This window comes from Boleophthalmus pectinirostris, unplaced genomic scaffold, assembly GCF_026225935.1.
Source record: "Boleophthalmus pectinirostris isolate CB_2022bp ecotype Guang Dong unplaced genomic scaffold, ASM2622593v1 HiC_scaffold_20, whole genome shotgun sequence".
Lineage (NCBI taxonomy): Eukaryota > Metazoa > Chordata > Actinopteri > Gobiiformes > Gobiidae > Boleophthalmus > Boleophthalmus pectinirostris.
In genome coordinates, this window is record NW_026571153.1 from 16,665,025 (window position 1) to 16,691,150 (window position 26,126).

The window sequence follows — 26,126 nt, forward strand, 5'->3', positions numbered from 1 at the left end:
TGCATCGGAAAAGTTACATAGTGCACCTTTACAAATGGTCAAGGGATAAGAGAGAGGGGTCAGAATAGCTTGTGTGTCTCATTATGCTGCCTCCTGGTGCAGAGCGGAGTGGCAGAGTCGTCGGCCTTTTAATTAATGCTCCAGTGTCCCATGTTTCCGGATCATTCCCACTCTCTATTGACTTCTTTGCACACCCCAGCGCCTGGCTTGGTCACTGAAATCCAAATGCACACATGATAGCTAATAGCCGGAGTTGACCAAAGTATTGCAAATAGAGGAACACAGCAGGATTATAAGGATTTATTTATTTATTTATTTTAATTTTCAGTATTTTTAGACAATGTTTTCAAAGAAAGCGAAAAATAACCTCATTCATTTTCATATTACATATATATTTCTTAACTAAATGAACAAATTATTTTATGTTAACAGATATTTGAGGAAGCTGACAATAACATTTCACGTTTTGTTTATTTTATTTTGTCTTTCAGTGGCTTTTAATTAATAAATAATACAGACTTTTAATCACTGTCATTCTACATAAACACATTTCCTCTTTAAAGTCTGGTCTCAGCTCCAAACCGCATGTTTTAACTGACAGAGAATTGGCTGTGGACCTCTCCATTAAAAAGGCCCAGGCTGATCACTGTAGATTAGAAATGACTGAATCTTGATCTCAATTCAAATTTAAATTCATTGCGCAGCCCTATCTTATATTTTCTTTTGTTTCAATAGAGCTACAATTTAACCACAAGCCAATGTCATCTTGCAGCTTTCCAAACCCAGATAAATTTGAAATTGAAAATCGACTCTAAAATATTCACAGATATTTTTATTTTATCTGCATTTTCTACAACATACCGTAACTGTGGGCTGGCCTAGTTTAGAAATAAAGCACACACCTCAGTCTGAAACCACTGTAAATCCCATCTTTTCATCAGCTAATCTACACGTTATATATATTGTATTTTAATTTGACCGTAAAAAGCCCCATGACTATAGGAGGAAAACAGCAGTGCAGCCTTAGAAGAAGCAGCGGTGGTGGTAGTGACTGTGGTGACTGGATAACCACGGACCACAGCAGGAGCGCTCTCAAACTCCTACCCAGTCCCAGCGCACACGGCCTGCGCTCATTGTTCCCCATAACGCCAGACACTTTGGGGTGAACCACGGTGGGCAGGAAACTCTCCGAAGAAAGCCATTATTCTGTCAGAAGAGAATAAATGAAAAAGTGGAGTGATATTAAACCCATATGAGGCCGCGCTAAGTGCCAAGTGGTCAATTCTAGCACATGGTTGTCATTCGGAGTAACCTCACAATGCAGGGAGGGAAAGCCACATAGGGAAAAGGCTACGCAATTGTACAATGGTGGGTTTTTGGCATTGTACAGGATAACATGCAACATGATTTCTGAGCGCGTACTGTTCGGGCTAAACATTATGACCACATGTCTGTTGTTAGTAGGCAACAGATTATAATGTGTGAACCAGCTTCCCCCTCCCTTTTTTCAAACAATGCAAGCCAGAGTAGTTTTTCTTGCTGCTGCCACTATCGCACATTCTCACGTTTTATTTTTTCCTGTTTAGTGAGTAATTATTTAATTTTGTATCCATGTATGTATTAGCAAGACCCACACCTTGAAATAAAGTTCCCAAATAAACTTTAAAGGTCGTATATTACACAAAATTACCTATTGTGAGCTTTAAGCCATGTTAAAATGCTGTTACCTCATTACCTGGAGTTGTGTTTGAGTATTCTTTTATGATTAGTCAGCTTCCTTTTACCTTTTGTTCAATAAAAACTGGCAATTCCAGATCTGATATCATCCAAAAGATTCTAGCGAAGGTGTATGGAGTTTAAAAACACAGTGGAGCATCTCTTGTATCACCACATGACCTAAATATCTAGAGTTTGTGTGTTAAAAATGTGTGAATGAAACAAAACACAAGATATGTTTGTGATGAGGAAACAACATTATAACAGAGATCAGAAAATAGTGTAATATGAGCTCTTTCAAAATCCCTTTTAATGCACAGAGGACAATGACATAGTTATATGCAGAGGCTTGGGGCAGCTTTGAAAAACGAATAATTGTACAATTTATTAATCCCGGATGCCGATTTATGAAAAATGTTTTAAAAAATATTCCACACCCATCAGCAGGTGCCACAATGTTGACGTAATCTGTTATTCACTGCATTCGTCAGTTTTATAATGATATGCCTCATTGGTGTAATAAAAAAACATGTGTATTTTAACATTGTGCACGGAGTAATACAAGCTGACTTTTTGAACAGTGCTTAAATAGTTGTAATTAATTGTCCAGTGTAATTTCCCGAGGCAGTCCAGGCGAGTCTCTGGAGGACTTAATTAGCACCAGAAAAAGCAGGTTTTCATATGGAAACATTTTACAATAATATCAATAGTGCTACATCATGTCGCGCTGTGATACAAATATTGAAGTACTTAAGCCTGTATCCTCTCACAACCTCAGAAATAAGAAATCCCCAAATCGCTGTCACCTTTGTCACCCCCTTCTCCAGAAACAAGAGATCCTCCTTGTGAACGGGCCCCATCGAGACTGTACAGCTCCAGCTCCTTCAACAGCAACTATATTCTACATACAAGTAAATACAAACAAATTACAATCATTACAACTGCATCCACAGCTGCTACTGTGACTAATACTACTACTACTAATAGAAGTACTCATGTTACTTCAAAATATTATTACTCAAGAAAAAGTAATCATAACCAAAATTTGTATAAAATAAAAATATATGGTACTAATTCTATTTCTAGTAGTATTTATACTACTGCTATACTGCCTCTGCTTCTTACAGCAACATATGAGTGCCATCGCCTTCTTCATCTCCTTTATTTATTTATGTTTTGAAAGATTTTGGACATCGATACCTTTAAAACAAGAAAATGTAATAGTAGTAGTAATAATACAGTGTGCTATAGTATCTGTACATATATATTTGCCTGGTAGATGAGAAAAAGTATAAGCGAAAAAGGCTGAGAACACCTGACATGGACCAACCAATGTTCTCTAAAATACCTCCCACAGAATTATTTAAGACCATGCAGTTCTTAGATCATAATCCATCTGGGACATTTTATACACTGGAATATGAATTGCTTGCGTAAAAGTATCTAGTTACATAGAAAGAGTGATATAAGGGACGTATATGGATGACTATCTTAAACATGCCCATGTGATGTTCACGCGTATTATAGAGACATGATGAATGAATTTGAACTTTGTGGACCTCGGAGATTCACAATGATGAATGCTGTCTAAAAAAAAACAAACATGAGCCATTGCGTTGCACATCTATTTGTTATCACGCTGCTTTCAGACTCTGCGTCCAACCAGGGAAAATTGAAAAGCACACATCCATGACAGCAGAACATAGCTCAGGAAAAATATAGAGCAGCCATAATGAGCAACTTGTTGGCATAGTTTTTTGAGTTTATAAAGTTCAGTTTAGTAAACATATTTCTTGTTCAAGCTGAGCCTTCGGGATTATTCATGGGGAATTACAGTTGCTTGTCAGGCCGCGGCGAGCAGATGCTACACTGTAAAATTCAATTTAAGATTACGTGAGGGTCTTCAAATTCCTAAATCCTATTTGGAAGGCCGGTGTTAGTTCACTGGGTTTTAATGCGCTAGGAAAAGTTGTGGTTTTCCAAAGTCGACTGGAGAAGTGGAGTGATTTGAGATAATTCCTCAGATCATCAGTGATTTTGACATTGCGCATTTTTGTTAATTTGTAAATGTGTCGTTGTTTACAGGTTTTCCTGAAGACACAAGCCCCTGGATAACACTAATCCTGACTGATTTCAATAATTTGTTTTTTTGGCACCGACCACTCTACACATTTTATACTAATGTTTAAGTCAGTGTGAAACAAAAGGCAATGCACTGCTTTTAATCTCCATACATTATTTAGTGATTATTTTGTACAGTCCTATATGAAAATGTATTCACCATTTGGAATATGACCCCATAATATCCTACATATTTTAAGCAGCATCATTTAATGAGTTAATCTGATTGTTTTTAAAAACCACCATTGTGTGAAGACCTAGTGGACAATTGGATAAATGTGTCATTTTATTGTTTTCTTTTCAAACTGGTAATGGTTGTTCTAATTAAGTTAATTGCTGTTATTATAGCATAGCATTCAACATATGGGCCTTTAAGATTGTGAAGATGTTTGCCACTAAAGTTATTAATAATATAAGGTTCATTTGCTCTTACATTAAAAGTTACTGTATTTAGTTGTAAGCCATGTTTTTTTTTTCTTTCTTTCTTTTTTGTTTCATTCACACATGTTTACGTAACCCTTTATTATTGGTCTGTCTACTCCAAAGCTCAAAATGCTCTGTTCCACCCCGTGATGTCGTGTACGCCAAATGATTCTAGTGAAGGTGTATGAAGTTTAAAAACACAGTGGAGCACTCTTATATTACAACATGACATCAGGAGTGTTTTCTGTTTGAGAAAAGAAGCCTAAATATGCACGTGTTCAACATGTGTGAATGAAACAGAACACAACTCAACACAACAAATATTATAACATAGATCAAATAGTATAGGACTAGGGATGTAACAATAACCGAAATATCATGATATCGTATCGTCAGAAGTCTCACAATAATATCGTGGGTCATCATAGTATATCGAATTACACGTCTCTCTGCTTAAATTAATAGTTATGGCGCAGCGATATAGCTAAAAAAAACAGAGAGAACTACATATACCATGATCCTTTGCTCCATTTCAGTGCAGATTACTAATACATGAAGAAATAACAGTTTTTAAGCGCTTTAAATTCTTTAGATTATGACAGAACCAAAGGCATGTCAAGGCATTTTAAAGAGAATAAAGTATCATATTCACAATTTTGTTTGCCTTCACAAAATATCGCAATAAATATCGTACTGTGAAATGTATACCGTGAAAGTATCATACTGAGAAATGTGGACATCCCTACATAGGACCTTTAAACAATTTTGAAGTTTGGACAATGATACAGAATATCAATTTTGACCACTCAAATTAAATTGTATTGGGAATTGTATTTTTACTTAATAAATAAACCTTTATATAGTCTATAGAAGGTATTCAGGAACAAGAAAAGAACCAAATTGTCAAACATAACCTTATCATTTGAAGGGAACAGCATATTACAAGTCCAAAATAGTTGTAGTTCCATAGTTGTAGTTTGGCTTGTTTATCTCTGTCCGTCTCCTCCTTGACCTTGCTTTGCGCTCCTCCCCAGCAGACATGTCCTCTCCCACCATGAAGAAGCAGGAGAAGCTGTTCAGCCCCACCTCTCCGCAGGACTCTTCACCACGACTCAGCACTTTCCCTCAGAGCCATCACCCCGGACTAACAGGTGTCGGACACAGTGGTGAGTGCCCCCTTTACACCCCTCTCACCTCGCCCCCCCATGCCCCATACACACATGCACCCTCTATCCTCTATCCTCCCACTTAGAGCTGGAGCCACTTCTCCTGAGCTAAGCACTTGAGGAAATCCATCTCAATACTCCATTTAGCTGCACAAATCAATAGTGAGGTCTTTACTTAACACAGCCTGGTTCTATCCTGTACCGCATTGTGGCGTGTTTTGGCTTGATCTAGCTAAGCCTGTCACGATAATTACTATATTAACTTATCATTCAATATATGACAGTAGGAAACATATTTTTTGGGGTCAATATTTATTTTCTGTACATGTTCTTTGCACTCCTAGGAAATTTCTGGTTATTTCTTGACTATATTATAAGATTTGAGCTCTAGAAAGTTGAATTAATAAGTTACTGATGCAATATAAGTACTAAAGTATTTCATTCTGCTGTTTATTTATATATTGCAGCTCATTTTTTTAACAGCATTGTACATTTAGAATAGTTTTAGTGGTTTAAATCTGCTCTTGGGTTATTGTGTCTCAGTGGCATAAATAAGTTTCAGTATTATCGTTTATTCTCTATACTTTTTCAGCAATATATTGTGCTTCCTAGATCTCGCTCTGGTTTAGTTGGGATTAGGTCTGAGCTGTGCCTTGGTTTCTAAACGATTTATTCTTTGGTTCTGGTTATAGTCTGGTTATAGTTTAGTTTTTGTTTCGGCCCTGGTTAATAAACAGTTGAAAACAAAATATTCTCTTTTTTAAATGATGATTTTTTTCATGATTCTTGTACTCTATTCTATGTGTTAAGAGGGTTAGGCAAAATAAGTTTTAAACTTCAGCCTCTTCAACCTCTTCGGTCTGTAGAATAACTGTGTTTATGTATATTTTTTGTTTTTCTGTTATTCATAAATCATTGTTATATGGTTAATGAATATGCCATTTGAAAGAAGACAGTAAACTAACTTACTAACTAATGGCAATTACTCAAACTGGCACCTATAAACAAGTAGCTGAAAACCAGGAATAGCGATAATTCAGTCTTGGTTCATTTTATTTCCAGTTTAGTTTTTTTATTTATCGCTGGTTAAGTTTAGTTCTGCCTTAAATCTATAGTTTAATTCACTTTAAGACCTTGTTTAGCCCTGGATTAGTATCAATTTAGAGTTTTGTTCAGAGTTTGGTCCTATTTTGTAGCCCTGTTCAGTCCTGATATAGACTTGGTTTGGTCCTATTCTTGGTTTGTCCCTGTTAAGTCCCAATTTAGTCCCATTTTTGGTGTGGTTTGACTGCAACTCAAGCACACCTTTGATCCCAGTTTAATCCTGTTTGGGTTATTTTTTTATTCCTGATTTTACCTCTCTTCTGTCCTTGTTTGACACCTTTTATTTAACTTTCATTCCTGACCCAGTTTGAATTAATAAATACCAACTGACTTTCCCTTAGCTAAGCACTTGCAGAAATCTATTTTGGTTTCCTCATTTGCCCTCACAGATCAATATTGACGTCTTTACTTAACACACACTCTCTCTCTGTTCTATCTGTTGCAGTTATATCGACGAGGAGCCCTCCGCCGCACTCGCCTCTGCAGTTTTCGGCTCCCACCATTTTGCCCCCTGCTCCGTCACCGTATTTCTCCCACCCAACGATCCGATACCCGCCCCACCTCAACCCAGGAGACCCCCTCAAAAGCTATGTCCCGTCATATGACCCCTCCAGCCCACAGAGCAGCCAGGTTGGTCTTTTTATTTTGAAATGGTGCTGTTTGCAGATTATGCAATTTGTGTGTGATTTTTTTGGAGAGATAAAAGCAAAAATACTTATTTAAGCCTACTTTTATACTAATATTAAATCTAAAAAGACAAATCAGAAGTCTGTTGAGAGTAATTTTTGCTTTTTACGCGGCAGTTATTAGAACAATTCCACGGTGAATTTCACACGTTATCACAATGAAGTCATATTGTGTAAAGCATAATTTACTCAACTTGAAAGTGATACCATGAGATCACAACCACTAACATAACTACTATTACTATGCTCCTGTTACTCCACAAAGGGTCATTCAGGTTGGTGTTCTCAGACATAAACATCATATCAAATTCATTTACAAATTCCTGCATTTTGTTGCACCTCTCAGTTAGAAATGGACAATTACATAAGATTTTTTAATTGGAATATTTGTAAAAGGAATATTTAAGTACCAATGAATATACTTACACTTATTTGCATTCTATAGCATACTTGCATACATTTCTTGAATGATACTGACTTAAGTTACTTTTTGAATGAGCCTGCCCATTCACTGTTAAAGAGGATGTATTTGGCACAAGTTGTATTGCCCCAAGTAAGTTGACTGTTATCTAGTTGGGCTCTGCTCCCATCTGACCTCAAGAGAATCAAGATTAGATAAATTACTCCATGTGTTTTTCATTTGTTCATTACTGCTATGCTGCATTCACTGGCAACCAAATAACCTCTTTTATTCTCAGCTCCTGGTTGTATTCCTTATTACAGACACAAATTACAAATAGCTTATATTCAAAACGTTGCCAAAGTGTGTAATTGTGGTATGAAAAGTAGGAAGCCCGCGTTGCAAGTTTTAAGTTATAAAAATATATTAACTTGAATGGCTTACAAAACAAAAGCAGGTGTCGTGCATAAGTGCTTTTAAAAAGGAAATGAGGTAGTTTAATGTACCGGTTGGCTCCCGATGAAGGCACTTTTGGCAAGGAGCATCACTGTCTGTTGCCAAAATACTTCTATAAAAACTCATACCACTTTCCATCAAAGTTTTGCATGAATTTCAAAGTTGTGGTCAGTAACTAAAGAATGATCAACATTTAGTTTGATAGTTGTTATAAATCGGATAGCTGTTATAAATCTTTCAAATCACTCATCCAAATGCATTTTTGAATTTGCAGTTTAACTTGCCAAACATGTAAAAATAACATGGCAAAGTTGGAAATTAACCAAGCGTTAAGTACAAAACGAGACCTTAAAACCTTTTTGGCACACTTAAACCCCTGTGGACTCAACTATGTTTTAAATGTGGGATTACATGTAATAATAATGGTTAAAGGCAAGCCTATAATCATACCAGTCATTAGAAAGTCATTTGAATAATCATTTGACAGTTACTCATTTGACCTCTTCTTGTAATGTGGAATGACTGTATTTGATTTAATAAAATGTAAGCCTGCATGATAGTTATGCTTTGTTTTATGGATTATACAATTAATACAGGAGTGAAAAGTAGCCACAATTTCTCCCATATTAGATGTAGATGTGATAACATGTTAACCAGCAATTAACTAGCATTTCAGTTCCAAATACAAATCTCCTCCTAATGGTTTACATCATGATGATATATTTACACCAGATGCCTTTCCCATTATAACATTTTAACATTTTAACATTGCTTTAATCTCACAAGAGTCAGTTTTGTATAACAACGGACCCTTTAAGTCAAAACTCAATTAAAGTTCAGTGCATTTTGTTTGACTTTATAAACAGCTCCTTCTGAACAACTATATGTATTTGGTGCAGTAAAATGCTCATGGCAAGGGTTATGCTTCATTCCCAGGCTCATATTTGCAGTCAACAACTCATTGACTCCCTAAAGAAGTATTGCACTGGCGGTCACACGTGAGAGGCTGTACTGTATGGAGACATTGTAGTAAATCATACCGCCGGGAGCTTATTTTAAAACACAATCTGGGCCCACTAGAGAAGCAGCAGTGTCGAAGCAGCCGTCTATATAGATGAGAGAGCGCTGTTATATTTATGTGCGTTTTATATCCCCACTGTTCTCACTGTAAACAAAGGGGCTCGTACACTGCTTCGTACACGGTTTCGTACCCAGCGCGGGGAGCTCGGGCGAGGGGAAGAGAAGGGGAGAGGAGGGGGTCGGTGTGGTTCTCTAAAGCAGGAAACCACAAGGGATGATACGGGGGGGAAATGTTCAGGCTGAGCTCTTGTGAGGAATTAACTGGTTTAGTGTTAGTCAGAGTTTACTCCTGGTTAAAGGTCCACTATGTGTCTTTTCTGGTGGAGACTTACCTACTTTTCTCCATGGAGATGTTAATGTTTTTCCTGGAATGTTTCATGGTATGACATGAAAATATACATCTAGCATTTATTCATTACGGGTGTTTCTATAGCTCAAAATACTTTAATTCCTTCTGTGAATATGGGCGACTCTCCACAGATCTGAAATGTAATGTAACGTAGTGGTGTAGCCTGCTTGTCTCCCTCATGATAGATGAGTTTAATCTATACTGTGGAACATTCTAGAAAAAGCAGTAACATTTCCATGGAGACAAGCAGGCGGTGGACCCTACATTAGAAATTTTACGCACTTAATGTCTTGGGTTAGACCTGGTTTATCACTGGTTTTGCGGATCCTGTTATAGTCCTGGTTTAATAAACTTTGACTTAGACAAACTTTGTTGATCCACAAGAGAAATTATTTGGGCACAGTAGCTCACATCATGTCATAATCGTCATGTTTAATAAGGCATAATTATTGTGTATGTACAAGAAAAATAGAAGTATAGAAATATAGTAAAAATATCTGGGCTGTACAAGGTTGTAAGGGGAAAAAGTACAATGATTAAATAGTGATTGGTATGTTTTTTGGTAATATAGTTTATGTCCGATTAAGTTGTAGCTATGCCCTAAATCAGGGGTGTCAAACTCAAATTCACAAGAGGGCCAAAATTAGAAACTGAGACTAAGTCGTGGGCCAAACTGAATATTTATTGAAAAATTTTCAACAACATCTGCATGTTTTTTTCTTCTTTCGAGATATGTAATGTTAAAACTTTTCTTATTAAAATAAATGTTTAATAATAGTTTTGCATAAACATTGAATCCAGAACAAGCAGAATATAAAATAATAACAACATTTTAAATAAATAACGTCTCTATAGCCTATCTGTAGCCGGCGGGCCAGCTCTAATACATATTTGCTATGATCTCGTGGGCCGAATATAATTATATTGTGTGCCAAATTTGGCCCCTGCACCTGAGTTGGACATGTCTGCCCTAAATTGTGTGGTTAATCATTCTTGATTCAGATATATCTTAAATGCCTTCTACACTATACTTTATAAAGGTCAGTCCATCCATGTTTTATAAATAAATAGTAAATACAACTTTTTCATTAGCAGCTCTTATATTAATGCACTAATCAACCTAACCAGACATGGCAACCCACCTCTCTTGCGGTTAGTCTCTTGTTGAGATTTGACTGATCCTCTACTGGGGGTTCTGGGGAAGCTGTGGCTATTCTAACATAACACAACATGATGCTGGACAGAAAGAAAGAAAGAAAGAGAGAGAAAGAGAAAGAAGAGAGAGAGAGAGAGAGAGAGAGAGAGAGAGAGGAAGAAAGAAAGAGGAGAGAGCAGCCAGTGAGTGAAAGAGGGGGATCGGCAAATAACTTGCTGCTTAATAATCCAATGGACGAGTGCCAGGATGTTTTTATGCTTGCTTTAACGCAGATTATATTACACTCTAATTAAACATTCTATTCACATCGACGGGAACCCTGCGGACACAATCCTACCCCCAAAAAAGGCCTGTTTAAGTTCTGAACTTGAAAATGGACGCCCTGGTCAGATCCCAGCTGCCTGAAAAAGCTAGCCCCCTCTCTGTCCATATATAAAGTCCCTATTGCCTCCTGGGTTTGTACACTCACCATTGTGCTGGCTTGGACTTTTTCTTTTCACGCGCGACTCCTCTTAAATTCCCTTTATAACCAACATTAAAATCATTGTCTAAAATCATGTAAGAAATCTATTGTTGCGCGTGACCCCCTCTTGAGTTTAAGTATTAACTGTGACAGGCCCAGTCACTAAAAGTCCATTATTCCTGCAAAGCTTTAAGTTTAAGCTGTCCACTCACCTTTTGTTGTTCATTTTGTGTTTTGTGTGTGAAAGCAATATAAAGAAATTACCCAGCTCTCCACACTGGGCAGCCTGACACGTACATTGAGTTTGTGTAGTGTAAATCACCATAGAAGAGTCAAGTTGGTTACGTTACATGCTTGTAAGTTTATTGAGATCTGCCTGATTGCATTTTTACAAGCTTGTAAACATAAGACTCGTGAACATAGTGACTCCTTTGAGACAGCAACATTTTGTGATAGACTAAACAACTACAACTGCAAGTTATCTGACTAGTGACTGAATAGTTTTTAGATTAACATTATTATCAGTTGTATTAGATAGATACTTTATTGATCCCGAAGGAAATTCAAAGTTCACAAAGAAACATAGAAACAAACAGCAACTTAGAAAAGATATTTAAAGTTAGCAGTCCATCCCTTTACATTTGTTAACTTATTCATATTTGCTTAGTACATAAATCTTGAAATACACTTGATATGATCTGAGCAACAGTACATTAATCTTCGCTCTTTATACCGTAGTGATCCAAGTTTCATAAGAAAACAAATATTTTAACAGTTTGAACAGAAATCAAGCATTGAATCAGAATCGGTATCATATTATCACAGAGGGAAATCTGCTTTTGGTCTAAGTGCAAACAGCTGTAAGTGCAAGGCAACTGATATAGTAGTGTTATTTTTTCATCTGTCTGCAAACTTCTAAAACTTCTAAAAATATTTGTTTTGTCGAATCCATTCAAAGTTACACAATTTAGTTATGCAGATTTTTCATTACTCTTTATCATTTTTCTGTCACTGTGAATGACAAAGGTTGAAGAAGTTGGAAAAAGCAGCATTATTTTACTTCAAAATGTATTTTTTTTTGTTATGTATTTAGGCCTGTCATGATGATTACTATATCGACTTACTGTTCAATATATACAGCTGGAACAGTAGATTTTTTACCTCAAAATTGATTGCATGTATAATTTTGGGGTATTTTTGTTGTAATACAATAACATTTGAGCTAGAGGGTTGAATAACTAACTTCTATGGCTAATTATTGGTACAGTCTTCTATTTATTTGTTGCAGCTCAGGCCTTTTAAATGATATTATCTATTTAAAAATGGTTCACTGAGATTATCTTGCGTTACTGTTTTTGTGTCAGTGGCATAAGTAGCTTCAGTATCATTGTTTATTGTATTATATCTCTGTAGCAATATTGTGACAGGCCTATGCATTACTCAATATATTGTTACTGCATTGACTCTCTGTTGCCCCCTCACAGCCCAATAGCAGTGGTCAGGTGGTTGGAAAGGTCCCAGGACACTTCACCCCTGTGCTGGCCCCCTCCCCTCACCACGGCGCAGTCCGACCTGTCTCCCTGTCCATGCCTGACACCAAGCCACCCATCACCACATCCACAGAAGGTAAGACTCTACAGCTGTTTCAACCAATTCTGAGCACTCCTGCATTATTTAAACCAGCACAGTATACACACAAATAATCCACAAATTCTTGTATTTGTTATAATATTTGTTTTTCAGACTATGGTTTAACCTGGTTTAAAGTGTGTATAGAACTCCTTACAATTACCGTAGTGCAACTTAGGTCGTAAACTGTATAAAGAAGTGGACTACTTTAGTGTGGCGTTATCCGTAGTGCTCGGCTCCAGTCAAATGAAGGTTTTGAGGCTAGCAGTTATAGGAAGGAATTTGGAGATATTAGGAATAGGAATTTATTTACAGACAAAATAGTGAAAAAGAAAAAAACATGTAGATCGTGTAGAGCAGGTTAATGCGTACATATTAAGACCAAAATGACAAGACTCACTGCAGCAGTTACAGAGAGGAGGGCAACACTTTTTGTAAAGTAAATTGGAGTCAGAGTCGAGGTGCTCACTTCCTATATGGAATGCGGCAGCTAACGGGTTAGCTATGTCCATTCATATATGCAGTCTTTGGGTTAGGTAGGTGGTTAGTCCTGGTTTAACTCTAGTCACAAGTACAGCTACTTGAGTATGGATAAAATAATCACAGTCATTTGGGTCATACTAGAAATGATGATGATTATTATTAGATTAATGAAAGTGCTGTCAAAAGTACTTATCAATTAGAGGTCTGCATGGAACTGAATTTTCAGTCCCGCTCCCACCCGCACTCGCACTGTACAGTCCCACTCCCGTCCGCTCCCATAAAGAATTGTAATTTTCAGTTCCGTATCTACAATATTTTGTCCTGCTCCCGCCCGCAAGTCCCGCAAGATGGGGACATTTGCTTTCTTTCGCTCTATCAAACACGGAGAAGCGAAAAGGAATTGTCTAAAATGTGCGTGAGATCAGACCACAGCCGCAAATTTAGGCTGCTTAAAATGTTTTTTATTAAGGGCAAATAAAATATCCACCACAAATGATGCATGATAGGCATACATGAATCATTTGTATATTTTACTTTACACTCACATTTAGTTTGCGGGATTACAGTTTATCATCCCTCCCGCATTGTGCAGTCCTGCTCCGACCCGCCCTCAAAGAGCTTTCAAAATGTGTCCCATGCTGCACTGGGCTTGATACAGGGCTTTATTATCAATAATGTTTAGCAATTCATGTTTTAAAAGCAAATTTAGATTAGATTTGTGGCCTTGGTCCAGATATCTGTCAGAGCAGCATTTCATTTTATTTCTATCACACATTTTATGGATTTGTGCAGTAATTGTAATAGCTATTTTTACTCCAAAATATTATAACAGAGTAAAAAAGAAATGAAAAGAATCTGACATTGAAATCTCCGATATCTTGATTCGTCCTACAGGCTACTCCGCCCCTGGCACGCCCACAGCCAACCGATTTGTGGGCCTGAGCCCTCGAGACCCCGCCTTCCTCCACCAGCAGCAGGTGAGCCCCCCCAGCTATACCTCTGTACCCTTTCCACTCTCCCACCCACACCCCTCCTTTTTTCATTCATTTCTGTCTTTCCTTCATAGCAAAACCAAATACAGCCCCCAGCCCCCAAACATCAACATTTATAGGTTAAAATTAGCACTTCTGTTTTGCCAGTTTCCCTCAATTTCTGAGTACTCTATTCAAAAAAGATGGGATACAATGAAATGTAAACCACTGTACATTCAATAATTTGGAATTATCTTATCACCATAAAACAACTTTATAAGTGTGTTAATATTTTTAACTAGTTCCAATCTTTAGTACATAGAAGTTGCACATGACTAAACCAATACAAAAATGCTTTCTCAGGGCTTGTATTGATAATTTAATACTTTTTTATGCAATTAAACCATTTTTGTCTTTTATTTACATTTTACCCAGCATCCCATCTTTTTTGAAGTGGCTTGGTTTTAGAGTGAAAGTCAAGTAGGAGAAATTGTTGTGAGGAAGTACATATCATTATGCGTCCACTGCTAATAAGACAAATGGGACATGAGGGGGCCTTTAACACCGTAATGCGCTCAAGTCTATTTCCTCAGACATTATCATCTGAAGTGAGTGACTCATAGTTTCACATGTTATAATGTAACATGCAATTTAGCTATAGTTTGAGTACACTAGCTCAGTGTTGAGAGATGGCATGAGGGAGCTGCAGCCACTGGTAGATAGTAAAATATTAACTTTTTGCTGGAATGTTAGATAGTATGCCATTAAACATATTTTGTAGTCATCCACTTATAAATTATTTGTTTTACTGAAAAGAAAATAATTTGAATGCATTAAAAACTACATTTTGACTGTCTGCTGATTTGCCTCTTCATATGTATGCCCAATAATTTGGCCAGGTGGCATCTCCTGCTTGTCTTTGTGAAGACAAATACATTTAATACCTCACTGTAAAACATTCTTGGAAAAGACCATAGACTGTGTAAAGAAGTGGACTAAGGGAGTGTGCTGTCACCCATAGTGTTCAACTCCAGTCAAATGAAGCTCATGGTGCAGGAATGGTCAGATTACAGGAAGGAATTTGGAGCCGGGTTCATATTAGGAATTAGAATCTATTTATGGACAAAATAGCAAAATAAAAAAACAGGATCATGTAGAGAGGGTTAATATGAGCATTTTAAGACCAAAATGTCAAGGCTCTCAGCAGTTACAGGGAGAGAGGTGACAATTTTCCAAAGTTAAGTCAAAGGAGTCAAAGGTGCCCCTGTGCACTCTTTCTATTTGGGACGCGGTGGCTAGTGGGTGAGCTACGGTATGTCCATTTATATATACCGTCTGTGGTGACTAACAACAGACAGTTACATAGTGAACCTTTAAAGTAACACTGCTCTTACCTCAGTTCAATTTTGGCTACTATACCCACCTCTGATTGCAGTCTAAGTCCAGGGCTTAGCTGTAGCTTGTGTAGTATGTATGAATGTGTGTGTGTTTGTGAGGTTTGCAGAGTTGCGGTGTTGTAGGATGGGGGAGAAAGTGCGCCCCTCCCCTTCTTATTGAAAGCTCTGGTCCCGGGCCAAGGCTCCTCCAACCACAGCTAATTGAATGCATCTGCACGCGGCTACATAATGATGGCTGGTCTCTCCTCAGCGTCTCCTCGCTTTTTTAATGCTTCGTAAAAAATGACAAAGCTGCCCTCTGTTTCTCCGCTTCTCTTTCTATCTCAATTTTTCTTTATTTCATTCTTGTTTTGGCTTTTCTTTTCCCATTTGTTCTCAAAATGGGAAAGCAAATAAGCGAGTTTGGCATCCTTTTAGTGGTGGTTGAATGGCTGCTCTATAAAGGATGGTGTCATAAGCTAAACGGATCATATTACATTTTCTATAGAGGAATTAGCGTTAGCAAAATATCCCAAATTATGAACAGTCAATATGGTTTTGGCAGCTGACCATTTACTAACTACATGTGCCAAAAAGAAAAAGAAAAAGTGTAGATAGTATTATGTGATGTTTTAATTAGTATCTATTATTAGCCAGTAAACTAAAGGCAACCTACTACTGGTGGATTCATATTCTTGAATATAAAGATGTCATGCACTCAAAAGGGGGGCAGGAACCAGTTTTATTTATTGTTTTTTTTAATTCATACAAAAAATATCCACAAAAGTGATAATACTATAACTTGCTATATTCAAATCAAAACTTCAATATAATTTTCCTTCCAATTATATTAAGAATTTACTTATAGAACTGTGTAATGTAACTCAAACACAGCAATAGACTAACTTAACACTGCATCAAAACACGTCTCATTTTATATATTTTTAAATGAGTAAAATGAATAAGGTAAGATGGCAAAAAAAGTTTTAAATTTGAGCACAGTTCATGTAGTTGGTATTTTTTTTTTAGCATTAACGGGTACCTAAAGCCATATGCTGCTTCATACTTCAGTGCGATTGGTTAAATTCATTTGTCACTCACTAGAGCGTGAATAGGGCTGACCAGTAGGGCGAGTGGGTGGGGAAAAGTGTCAGCATTTGAAGACAGACCTGCATTAAACAGAAAAGCAGTGAATCACAATATGTCGATCTAGCATCATAATAGCGTATTGTCACAGGATCAGATCATAAGTTTACTATAATGCTGTAAGAAAGAGTTATTTTTGTCCCTTATTCTAACCTATATAATACATCACTGGTGGATGCGTCCATAGGGAGGAGCAGAAGCAGGATTCACTTGGCGGCCGTCACAGTTTGCCTTGCACATTTTCTAGCAGCTCTGTGACTTCTTTCGGAGGGGCACAAAGTGACTACACAAGAGCCGCGCTTTGTGGAGCTGTTCAATCTGCTGAACTACATCCAGCACATGTCTCTGCAGAATACAAGGCTTTTTTGTTGCACATCTGAAAGCTAAATTATCCACTATTAACAGCAAAAAAGCTATAATGTACCACTGTATTTATTTACTATCTATTGTAAGCATTTTAATACCCTTTCACTTATAATTGCTCTGTGATTGTTACAGTGGACTAAGTGAGTGTGATGTCAACTAGAGTGATCAGCTCCAGTCAAATGAAGCTCACGAGGCTAGTGAATTCAGAGCCAAATTTATTTACAGACAAAACAGCGAAGTAAAAACATCAGGATCATACAGAGCGGGGTAATATGGGCATTTTAAGACCAAAAAGACGAGGCTCACTGCAGCAGTTATAGAGAGAGGGGTGACAATTTTCAGTGTAAAGTCAATTTGAGTCGATGGAGCCAGAAGTGCAGCCATGAACACTTCCTATTTGGAACACGGTGGCTTCAGATTTAGTACATGCTCAATCAACTTGCCTAAACTGTATGATAAAATGGCACTGGTAATTGATAATCTGCTAAGTCACAGGTACAAATTTGCAATAGTAACAATTTAATTCCCAGACCATACCTAAACTATATGATTTTAGGGTCCAATAGGCTTGTCAACTGAACCACAAAATCTTTATTTGCAACAGTGGTAAAGAATCTACAAAATCCTGTTGAGAGATTGCAAACTGTATTTCTGTACAATTGCATATCTGTAAATTGTGCAGTCTAAATATTGACATTTTATGGTGTGGATTTAGCTGCCAGCCTGCTACATATCTCAGTGTATAAATGTCCTTGTTTGTTTAAGTAAGCGGGCTTATATTCCTACAGATTCATCATGCTTCTGTCTGTTGCGGTTGCTTTGGTTTCTGAAGTGTGATTTAGCATTGTCAGATGTGGCCAAGCCCCCCAGGACTAAACACTGAGTCCTCCATCATTGTACCCGTGCATGACAGCTGTTTATTGAATGGGATCGGCCTGGCTTATTGACATTTTGGGCATGTTTAGATTTGGGTTTGAGTTTGGTCAGCAGTGTGGATGAGAAGAGAATGGAGCAGGATAGTTCATCTGTAGTGGTTCTTAAGACACCTGGTTTTGTTCTGAATAAGTCAAACTATAGTCCTGGTTTAGACCTGATTTTAGACATGTCTCTTTTTGTTTTTTGTCATGGTTTAGTTTGCATTTATATTATATAATTTTTGTCCTTGTTTAGTCTTTATATATGGGTTAGTTTTAATTCAGTCCCAGAGTTATATACATTTATTATAAACTTAAAGGCATTTTTTGTAACTTTTCCGGAGGATGGTCTTGCTTGTCTTCACACAGATGTTATTACGTTGCTTAGAATGTTCCACAGTATGGCATTACATTTATTTATCTTCATGAAGACGAGCATGTCATTACACAAGTTTGAACAAGTTATTGGTGTTTTTTACATGTTTCTTTACACGAAAGCACCCTGAATGAAAATAATTAAAAGTTGGGTATGTTTCAATGCCATGCTGTGTAACACTCTAAATATAACAAACTAAGGAGGTGGTGAATCTCTCACCTTGGGCACCTTTTAGGTAAAATTCTTGAACTCTATTAAAATAACTAACCACCTGCTAAACACATGCATCTTTGACCAGTACTTACTGCAAAATGTCAGACCACTAAAATAGAAAATACTCTGGACTACTCACCCAGTCCACTTCCAGACTTGAAAAGGCCGCCCGCATGCCCACGTCCATGCGCCACACCTGCTTTGCGGTTCCCAGGCAGCCCGATATACCCACCATTCAACCCTCGCCTTGGTTAACCCCTCCAGGGAATGCCACCATCTAGCATTCCTCAGGGAGAGATCCGTGATCAGATGTCATTTGGTATTATCTAAGGGAGAATCCTAATCCACAATCTGCCCGCATCTGTTTGCAAACGTTCCCAGCGACGTTCCCATTTTTTCCCCTTTTTTCCCACTGCATGTGCCACTCTGATGCCAGCGGACAGATGGCAGGGCCCTGGAGGAGCGGTGGCACGGAGCGTCTGGCCCGGACCGAGCTTTTGTCAGGCTGCAATAAAAAGACGCAGGGTACTACAGAGGGCATTGTTTCCCATACACTTTTATGAGCCAAGTGTAAAGATTGATGAATCGAGGGCTCAGGATTCAAAGGGTGTATTGTGGAAATATACAGTGCCATGCAAAAATCATCGGTGGGACAGAATTTTTAATTTGTGGGAATTTTGGGGAGCGCATGAATAATCTCGGTGGGAGTCTAGATCACTGTGTAGTAGGAATGAGACGAGACACAATTCCCTCAAGACAAGCTCTCAAGAACAAGATGAGATTTTTGACATAGTTCATAAAAATGACATTGTGCAGTTCTGTTAAAAAAATATGCTGACCATTTTTTATTTATATAATTTCATATTTTTGCCTTCACTGTAGCACTTATTTTTGGAACTACATCTTCTCAAGAGGTCTAACTAGCCAGTATTAAGATATTTTTTTCCCCAAGTTAAATAAACACATGATTGTCTTTTATGTTGCGACATTTGAATATTGTGATTTAGGTTATTCTATAGCACTTTGAGACTTTTATCATTAAAATACAAGAAATATATTGTACATAAATATTTTGTGTGGGCATTTAAAGAGCATTTGTCCCTAAACTAGAGGATATTTGACTCCAGATCAAGGTAGTTAGTTCAACATTGTGAGATTGTGTTTTTTTTTGTTTTGATACTTTTTACTAAAACTTAAATTTCACCCAAACTCTAATATGCACCCTTTAGATTCTCACCCCTCAACAAACCTAATAAATCACATTACAAATTTCCTTTTTCCGTCCTCTTTCTAACAACATCACTGAATTTAAGTACAGCTTAAGTAGGCACCCATCATCGTTCCCCTGATGCGTCTCTTGCTTGCAGGTGCTTGCAGTTAAAAGAATCACAGTCTTGACCGCTGCAAATGGTGTTGAATATTCAGCTATATCTGATTAAGTCCCTCTTAAGAGCCCCAGCCAAAAAAAAAAATGTCCGCCTGGCTCCGCGTAGAGTGCTAACCGTGCAGTTTTAGCTGTGGTGCATTACTAAATGAATGTGTAGCGTACGGGGCAAGGTTAGGTGAGTGGTGGCCGGCTCTCATCTGGATTGCCCACACGTGCGTCCGCATAATACATGTAAAGGAGGACGCAGTTTGTATAGCTTTTTTGTTGCAGTCATTTGTAATGCCGTGGCTTTCTTTAAGAGCGAGGTTTTCCTTTATGCATGAGTGTGTGTACGTGTGCTTTAACTTCATTGTACTTTGACCCCTAATCAATAAAAAACAGTTAGCTAATGAAAAAAAGAAGTGGTGTATGCTCCAGGGTATATGTCCTGAATGTAAAAGTGCACTTATAGTGGAGCGCTGCTTATCGACAGGCTGCTTCCAGCAGATTGCATGGCTTCAGTGGCTAACCCAGCACACTCACACATGTCCCACCAAACATACTGAAGCAACAGCACTCACCTTCTTTAACTAACTAACTAACCCACCATGACTTTTGTTTCCAGGATAACAGAGGTGGAAAGTAACTAGATTGTTTTGCCATTTTTAGACAATTATTTTTTTTGTTTGGAGTAATTTGGAGTTTGGAGTAATTTCATATTTTTAAAAATGTACTTTTACCCAAGTAAAGTTAAAACCTATAATTAATATACAATCATTCTGAGCTGTAGTACACTTGTAATTTTATTTGTAGTGGCCATTGTATTCAGATGTACTTCATTAGTATCAGTTGTGACTATTAGGGTTAGTAACTGCAGTCGTAACAGTAGTAGTAAAGTAGCAGTAGTAATAGTAGTAGTAGTAGTAGTAGTAGCAGTAGTAGTAGTAGTAGTAGTACATTCACATTTTATAGCAAACAAATATGCTCAAAGAATAATTAACTAAGCAGTAATAGCATTCGTAGCTGAAATAGTACTGGTGAGGGGCTTTAGAAACTTGTACGCTCAACAAATATTCTTCCTAATCTAAAAATACATTTACAAGCACACATTTTGACAACCTCTTCCACCTCTGGCCACTCCCACTAACCGCATGCCCCTTTCCTTTCTGTCTCTTGTGTCCATAGCCTTTCTTTAACTGTCATACATGTACTAACCCCACTGACTGTGCTGTAGCTCTCCTCTGCATGCCCTGTGTTCACTGTTGAGTTGTAGTAGTGTAATCTGAAGTGGAAGTTGTCTTGGTCCAGTGATCTGACCGCTAGGTTTCAATTGACAGCTGAGGAAGTGTGACTGGAGCGTGACTCAAAACGGCAGGCATTATGGCCCCAGTGCCACAGAGGACACTTTGGGGATTACTTGGCAAAGGTAACGATTTCATTCTTTCAAGCCTGTCTCTATATGCAACTTACGTACAATAGATTCATGTGTTCACCATTCTGTCTGATTGTCCTTGTACCATCTCACCTTATGTTTCAATGTGTTGCTTTTGTGAGTGTTCAGGTTTAGTAGTTGGTAGAAGGTCTGTACCATGCAAAATAAAACTTAAAAAGGTAGTGAATATGAAAGACTGCAAATTGTACAAATACACAAAATTACAAAAAATCGAAACCAAAACTCTTCTGACAGTCTAGACCTCCTAGAAGGCGCTGCTCCTTTGTTGCAATGGACAAAATGTAGTGCCCAAGCTTGGAATCAATTCACTATGAAATACTCTTGGCTCTACACGACTAAACTTGGAATTGAATAAATCAACAAAAAATGAATCAACTTTGAAAACTGAGAGGAAAATAGAAAAGGTCCAATATCTAACTTTCTGGCAGGATGGCATGAAACTTAACTGTCTATGGTGTGTTTAATTATAGATGTTTTCTTTCTCCAAAATAAAAAAAAAAACAACATGCCTTCTCTGTGTGAGTGGACTTGACTCTCCACAAATCTGACTTACTAACTGATCTAACTTGGCTTGGTAGTGTCACCTGCTTGTTTGCACCGTGATTTTATTGTTTATTGCCTTACTATGGAACATTCCAGGCAAGAAATAACCTCTTTATGGAAACAAACATCAGAAAAGTTACATAGTGCATCTTTAAGTGAATCATATAATTTTTCTCCCACTCAGTAAAACACTTGGTCAGTACTGTATAGGCCTGTCATGATAACAAATTTTGTTGTGTGATATATTGCTGAAGTAAATATAGACGCTAAATGATAATTTTGAAACCAAACCATGAAGCAAAATTATACATAAAAAACGTATAATATTGGTAAAAAAACACAAATTGCAATAAATAAATAACAAAATGCAACACTTATATAGTTAGTTTGTTTCTATAATGAGCCATGGAAGTTCATAAATCAACACTCTACATCTCAAATCTTATCGTACAACAGAAAAATAACCAAATATTTTCCACTAGTACAAAGAAAAAGCCCCCATGATAAATACTGACCCCCAAGAAGTCTCAAAAATATCATCCGTCATGTATTGAAGGATAGCTCTATATAGTATTTTTTGTGACAGGCCTAGTTCTGTATCATTTTAATCAACATTAGTCTGAACCAGTGCAGGTAAGAGAAGTCATGCCAGGTCAGTGCTTTCAAGCCACGTGAGCATCGTCTACAATTTAACAAGCTCAGTATTGTCTGGGCGGGAGTCACGCTTTACTCTCCTTAACTTAAACATACACAAAGACCCCCCTCTCTCTCCCTCCTCCCCCTCCCTCTTCTTATCCTCTTTCTTTCCTCTCTCTCTCTCTCTCTCTCTCATCCCCCAGTGCAAGGAAAAACCTGAACCGGTTCACCTCTGCGCACACAGCCCCGCGAGCTGAGCTAAGCCTTTTTCCTGTTACAAGCCAGTCTTCCTCTTTCCCTGGAAGTGTGTGCGGGCGTGTGGGAGATTGTGTTAGCAACTTTACAAAACACACACCACAGCAGCCCCTAAACAGGCCCCTTAAAACATCAGTGGAGGTAGGAAAATGTCCCCCATAGCGGATCAAAGTCCCTCTCTCCGAGTAAGCACAGTAGTATGTTTATTTTCCTCGCCATATATAATTTTTACTCAGTGCTGATTTGGTTTGTGAAATTTGAATATAGGATTTAAGCTTCAATTGAGGCTCTTCTTGATGTACTTCTTCGTCTGTTCAGGCTTAGGACTGGCACAGAGTTTACACACTGGTGGTGACATATTGTGGGTTTGATTTGCGAAAGGAAAATTCTGAACAACTTTATTGTCATTATCAGTGAACAAGATCCATAACCTAATAATAATACATCACACTTATATATATAGATGTATATGTATTGCTTTTCTAGATACCCAAAGACTTTACATAAGGAGACAAATGCAGACAAACAGAAGATAAATTTACTGAAAGGGGGTTTTGAAGAGATGGATTAATATGGGAATGTGCTTTGTCAAATTGTAGCAAACATAACAGAAAGTATTAAGTATTATTAAGAATTAATGATGATGATAATAATAAGAGCGGAAATAAACTAGTCAAAAATGTACTGAAGCTACATTTATTTATTTATTTTAAGTTTTAAGATGATATTAAGGCTTTTCCATGTAAATATCCCAGTTTAAAAAAAAAATTACTTTCACTTTTTTCTTATGTAAGCAAAATTGCTCATGTACAGATATCTGGATGCCTTCTCTTTTATCTCAGCTGCCCTTTGCCGTAGCGCTCCTCGGTGCTAGCCCCCAAATTAAAACTCAGCCAGACCTGCATGTTGCCATTGTGCAGGAAATGGGTCAGCAATCCATTAAGATGCCATCAGATAATCTAATTTAGGGAGCTAATCCTTAAACCAAGTGCGCTGAATGCTCCGGCCTGTAGTGTGTGCTCACAGAGGGGGCAGAATTAGTGGGGTTTGGGAGAGGACGGGGACAGCAGAGGCCAGAGGGGGAGTGAGGTGAGGGGCGGCCATCTTGGGAAGGTTACCTAAGGAAATCCCATGATGGAGGTCATGTTGTCAGTCACGTCCTAAAGCTGCCCGGTCGAGCGAGAGACGAGAGAGAAAGAGAGGGCGAGATGTCATGTAAGGACAAAGGGAGACAGGATGGAGTGATGTCCAGTTACAATCTCATTTTAGTTTGAGAAAAAAAAATAATTCCTTTATTTTTGTTATTATTCTAAGTAGTTTGTGTTGGTACTTGTGACTTGCTTCATTAAAATCATGCCTGAACCTGTTCTATAATTTAGAGAGCCATCTTCTTCTTGAAAAACATAGTCTTTGTTTTGTAAATTTAAAATTATATCAATTATATTATTCAATTTACTTTGGCTGAAAGGCAAACATTTGATTTATAGGTGCACAATAATTGTTTAAACGTGGTCAATATTTATACAGGAAAAGGCCCCGGGTGCAGTAGTAGTTTATAAACAAAAAATAATTGAATTGAATTACTAGTAAAATGGTAATAATTTAACAAAAATATATAAGTTTCTATACACAAAGACATTAGTCAAAAAAGATGAAGCTCCTATGCGTGTGGTTGCTGCTTTCTGATTCAATATCTTTATTAGCATCGATGGTACATTTGTGATTCTCAGTGTTGGGACAGTGACTTTTCTTTGCTCTTTGCTTTGAAATCCTGACCACTTCTGCTTTAAGTTACAAGACGTAGATTTGTAGCGACAGCCATCGATTTTAACAAGATTAAAACCGATCCTGCGGCCGCGGCGGTCACAAAGGCCCCACCAGTGCAGCTTTGTGTCTGTGTGGTCCCCCGAAACGTAAGCCATTACCTGTGTAGGCTTTCATAAAACAGAGAGATGTAAAAGAAGGGAGAATGGGCCAAAAGGAAATGTGCCGCCCCTGTCCGATCTGTGCGCTCTTTGTTCGGCGAAGGTAGGAAAAACTTAATCTCTCGTTTCCTGTCCGATGATTTTTGGCAGGACGAGAGCGGCGAGGGAGCGGCGGAGGGAGGGAGCGGAGTGTGAGGATGGGCCCTGCAGGAAAAAGCAGAGGATTAGACTAGAGGTTAACTCCTTATAAACCAAAATGTGTCAAAAACTTTTTCAATATGTCTTATAACCTATATAGGTCAGTGTGATCAGGCTCGCCTGTTTTGGCAAAAGATATAGTTGCTCTGATTTTCTTGAAGAAAAACTAATTTCTGAGTTTTTAGTTTACTTTTTTAGTGGATGTTTGATGAGTTTTCTGACATTTTCTATCTCTGTGTAGAAGTTTTGGCAACGTACCATTAAATAAAATTATTTTTTTATGAATTGACAAATTGGACACGGTCCAGTAAGAATCAAAAGAAGCTGGGATAGGTTCCAGACATCTATAACAGCAATAAGCAAAAAATAGAACATTATTATTATATATGGATATTTTTATTTTAATAATGTGTGGCAAGAGGTGAGGTTTGATTTTTTTTTTTTTTAAGTTCTAGTACAGTATTAGATAATTTTTTTTTTATACAAAAGATGAAAAAGTTATCAAATATGTTTAAAACAAAATAATATTAACTAAATGCAGTGTTGTATTACAGTGATATATAAATGAAATGATTTTCTTGTCAGTCATTTGCTTTTGCTTGTTTTCTGTTGCATAGTCAATTGCCACAGGTATTCCCAGTTGTGATTTATAAACAGCTGAGGGGTAGGTGGCAGTGAGGGCCCTATGCACGAGTGCATGTATGCTGCTGGGGGCTTTTCATGGGGTGGGGGGACGGCAGGGGTGCAAGGGGGATGAGGGGGGCTAATTATCTGACATCTACGTAGCTCCGCACCCCACGGGAACAACATGCCGTTTGTTCGTCACTCGCGCTTTCAGTTAGCACCGTTGCACCGGAGGAACAATCGCTGTGTTGTTTTGCCATTAGCGTGAGATGAATAGGGATGGGACAGCTTTGTGTAGGGTGCCCCCCTCTCCCACTCTCTCCGTCCTCCCCTTTTCACCCCCCTCCTCACCCCTGCTTTATTTTACCCATCACCACCCCCTACCACCACCATCACCACCTCATCTACAATCTATACCACTCTCCATGCTTTCTATACCATAATCTGTGTGGCATGGTCTGTTTATACAAGCAGAATTAACACCTGTGTCCGAACAGATTACAACGGTGTTAGGATTAGCATCAAAATGTTA

The 26,126-nt window shown here is 37.9% G+C and overlaps 1 protein-coding gene across 8 annotated transcripts in view; it reads left to right on the plus strand.

Moving 5' to 3' along the window:
* The window catches only part of LOC110159339 (nuclear factor 1 B-type), a 111,350-nt gene that overhangs the window by 79,009 nt on the left and 6,215 nt on the right, over positions 1 to 26,126 (plus strand). For 5 of the 8 annotated variants that reach the window (XM_055156674.1, XM_055156679.1, XM_055156680.1 and 2 more), the window contains 5 exons: positions 5,298 to 5,426; positions 6,976 to 7,160; positions 12,605 to 12,746; positions 14,127 to 14,209; positions 21,298 to 21,386. In XM_055156674.1, the coding sequence (XP_055012649.1) occupies positions 5,298 to 5,426; positions 6,976 to 7,160; positions 12,605 to 12,746; positions 14,127 to 14,209; positions 21,298 to 21,386 (628 nt within the window). Of the gene's footprint in view, positions 1 to 2,543; positions 2,628 to 5,294; positions 5,427 to 6,975; positions 7,161 to 12,604; positions 12,747 to 14,126; positions 14,210 to 21,297; positions 21,387 to 26,126 lie in introns of all 8 variants that reach the window. The other 3 variants (XM_055156673.1, XM_055156672.1, XM_055156677.1) reach the window with 2 other exon arrangements.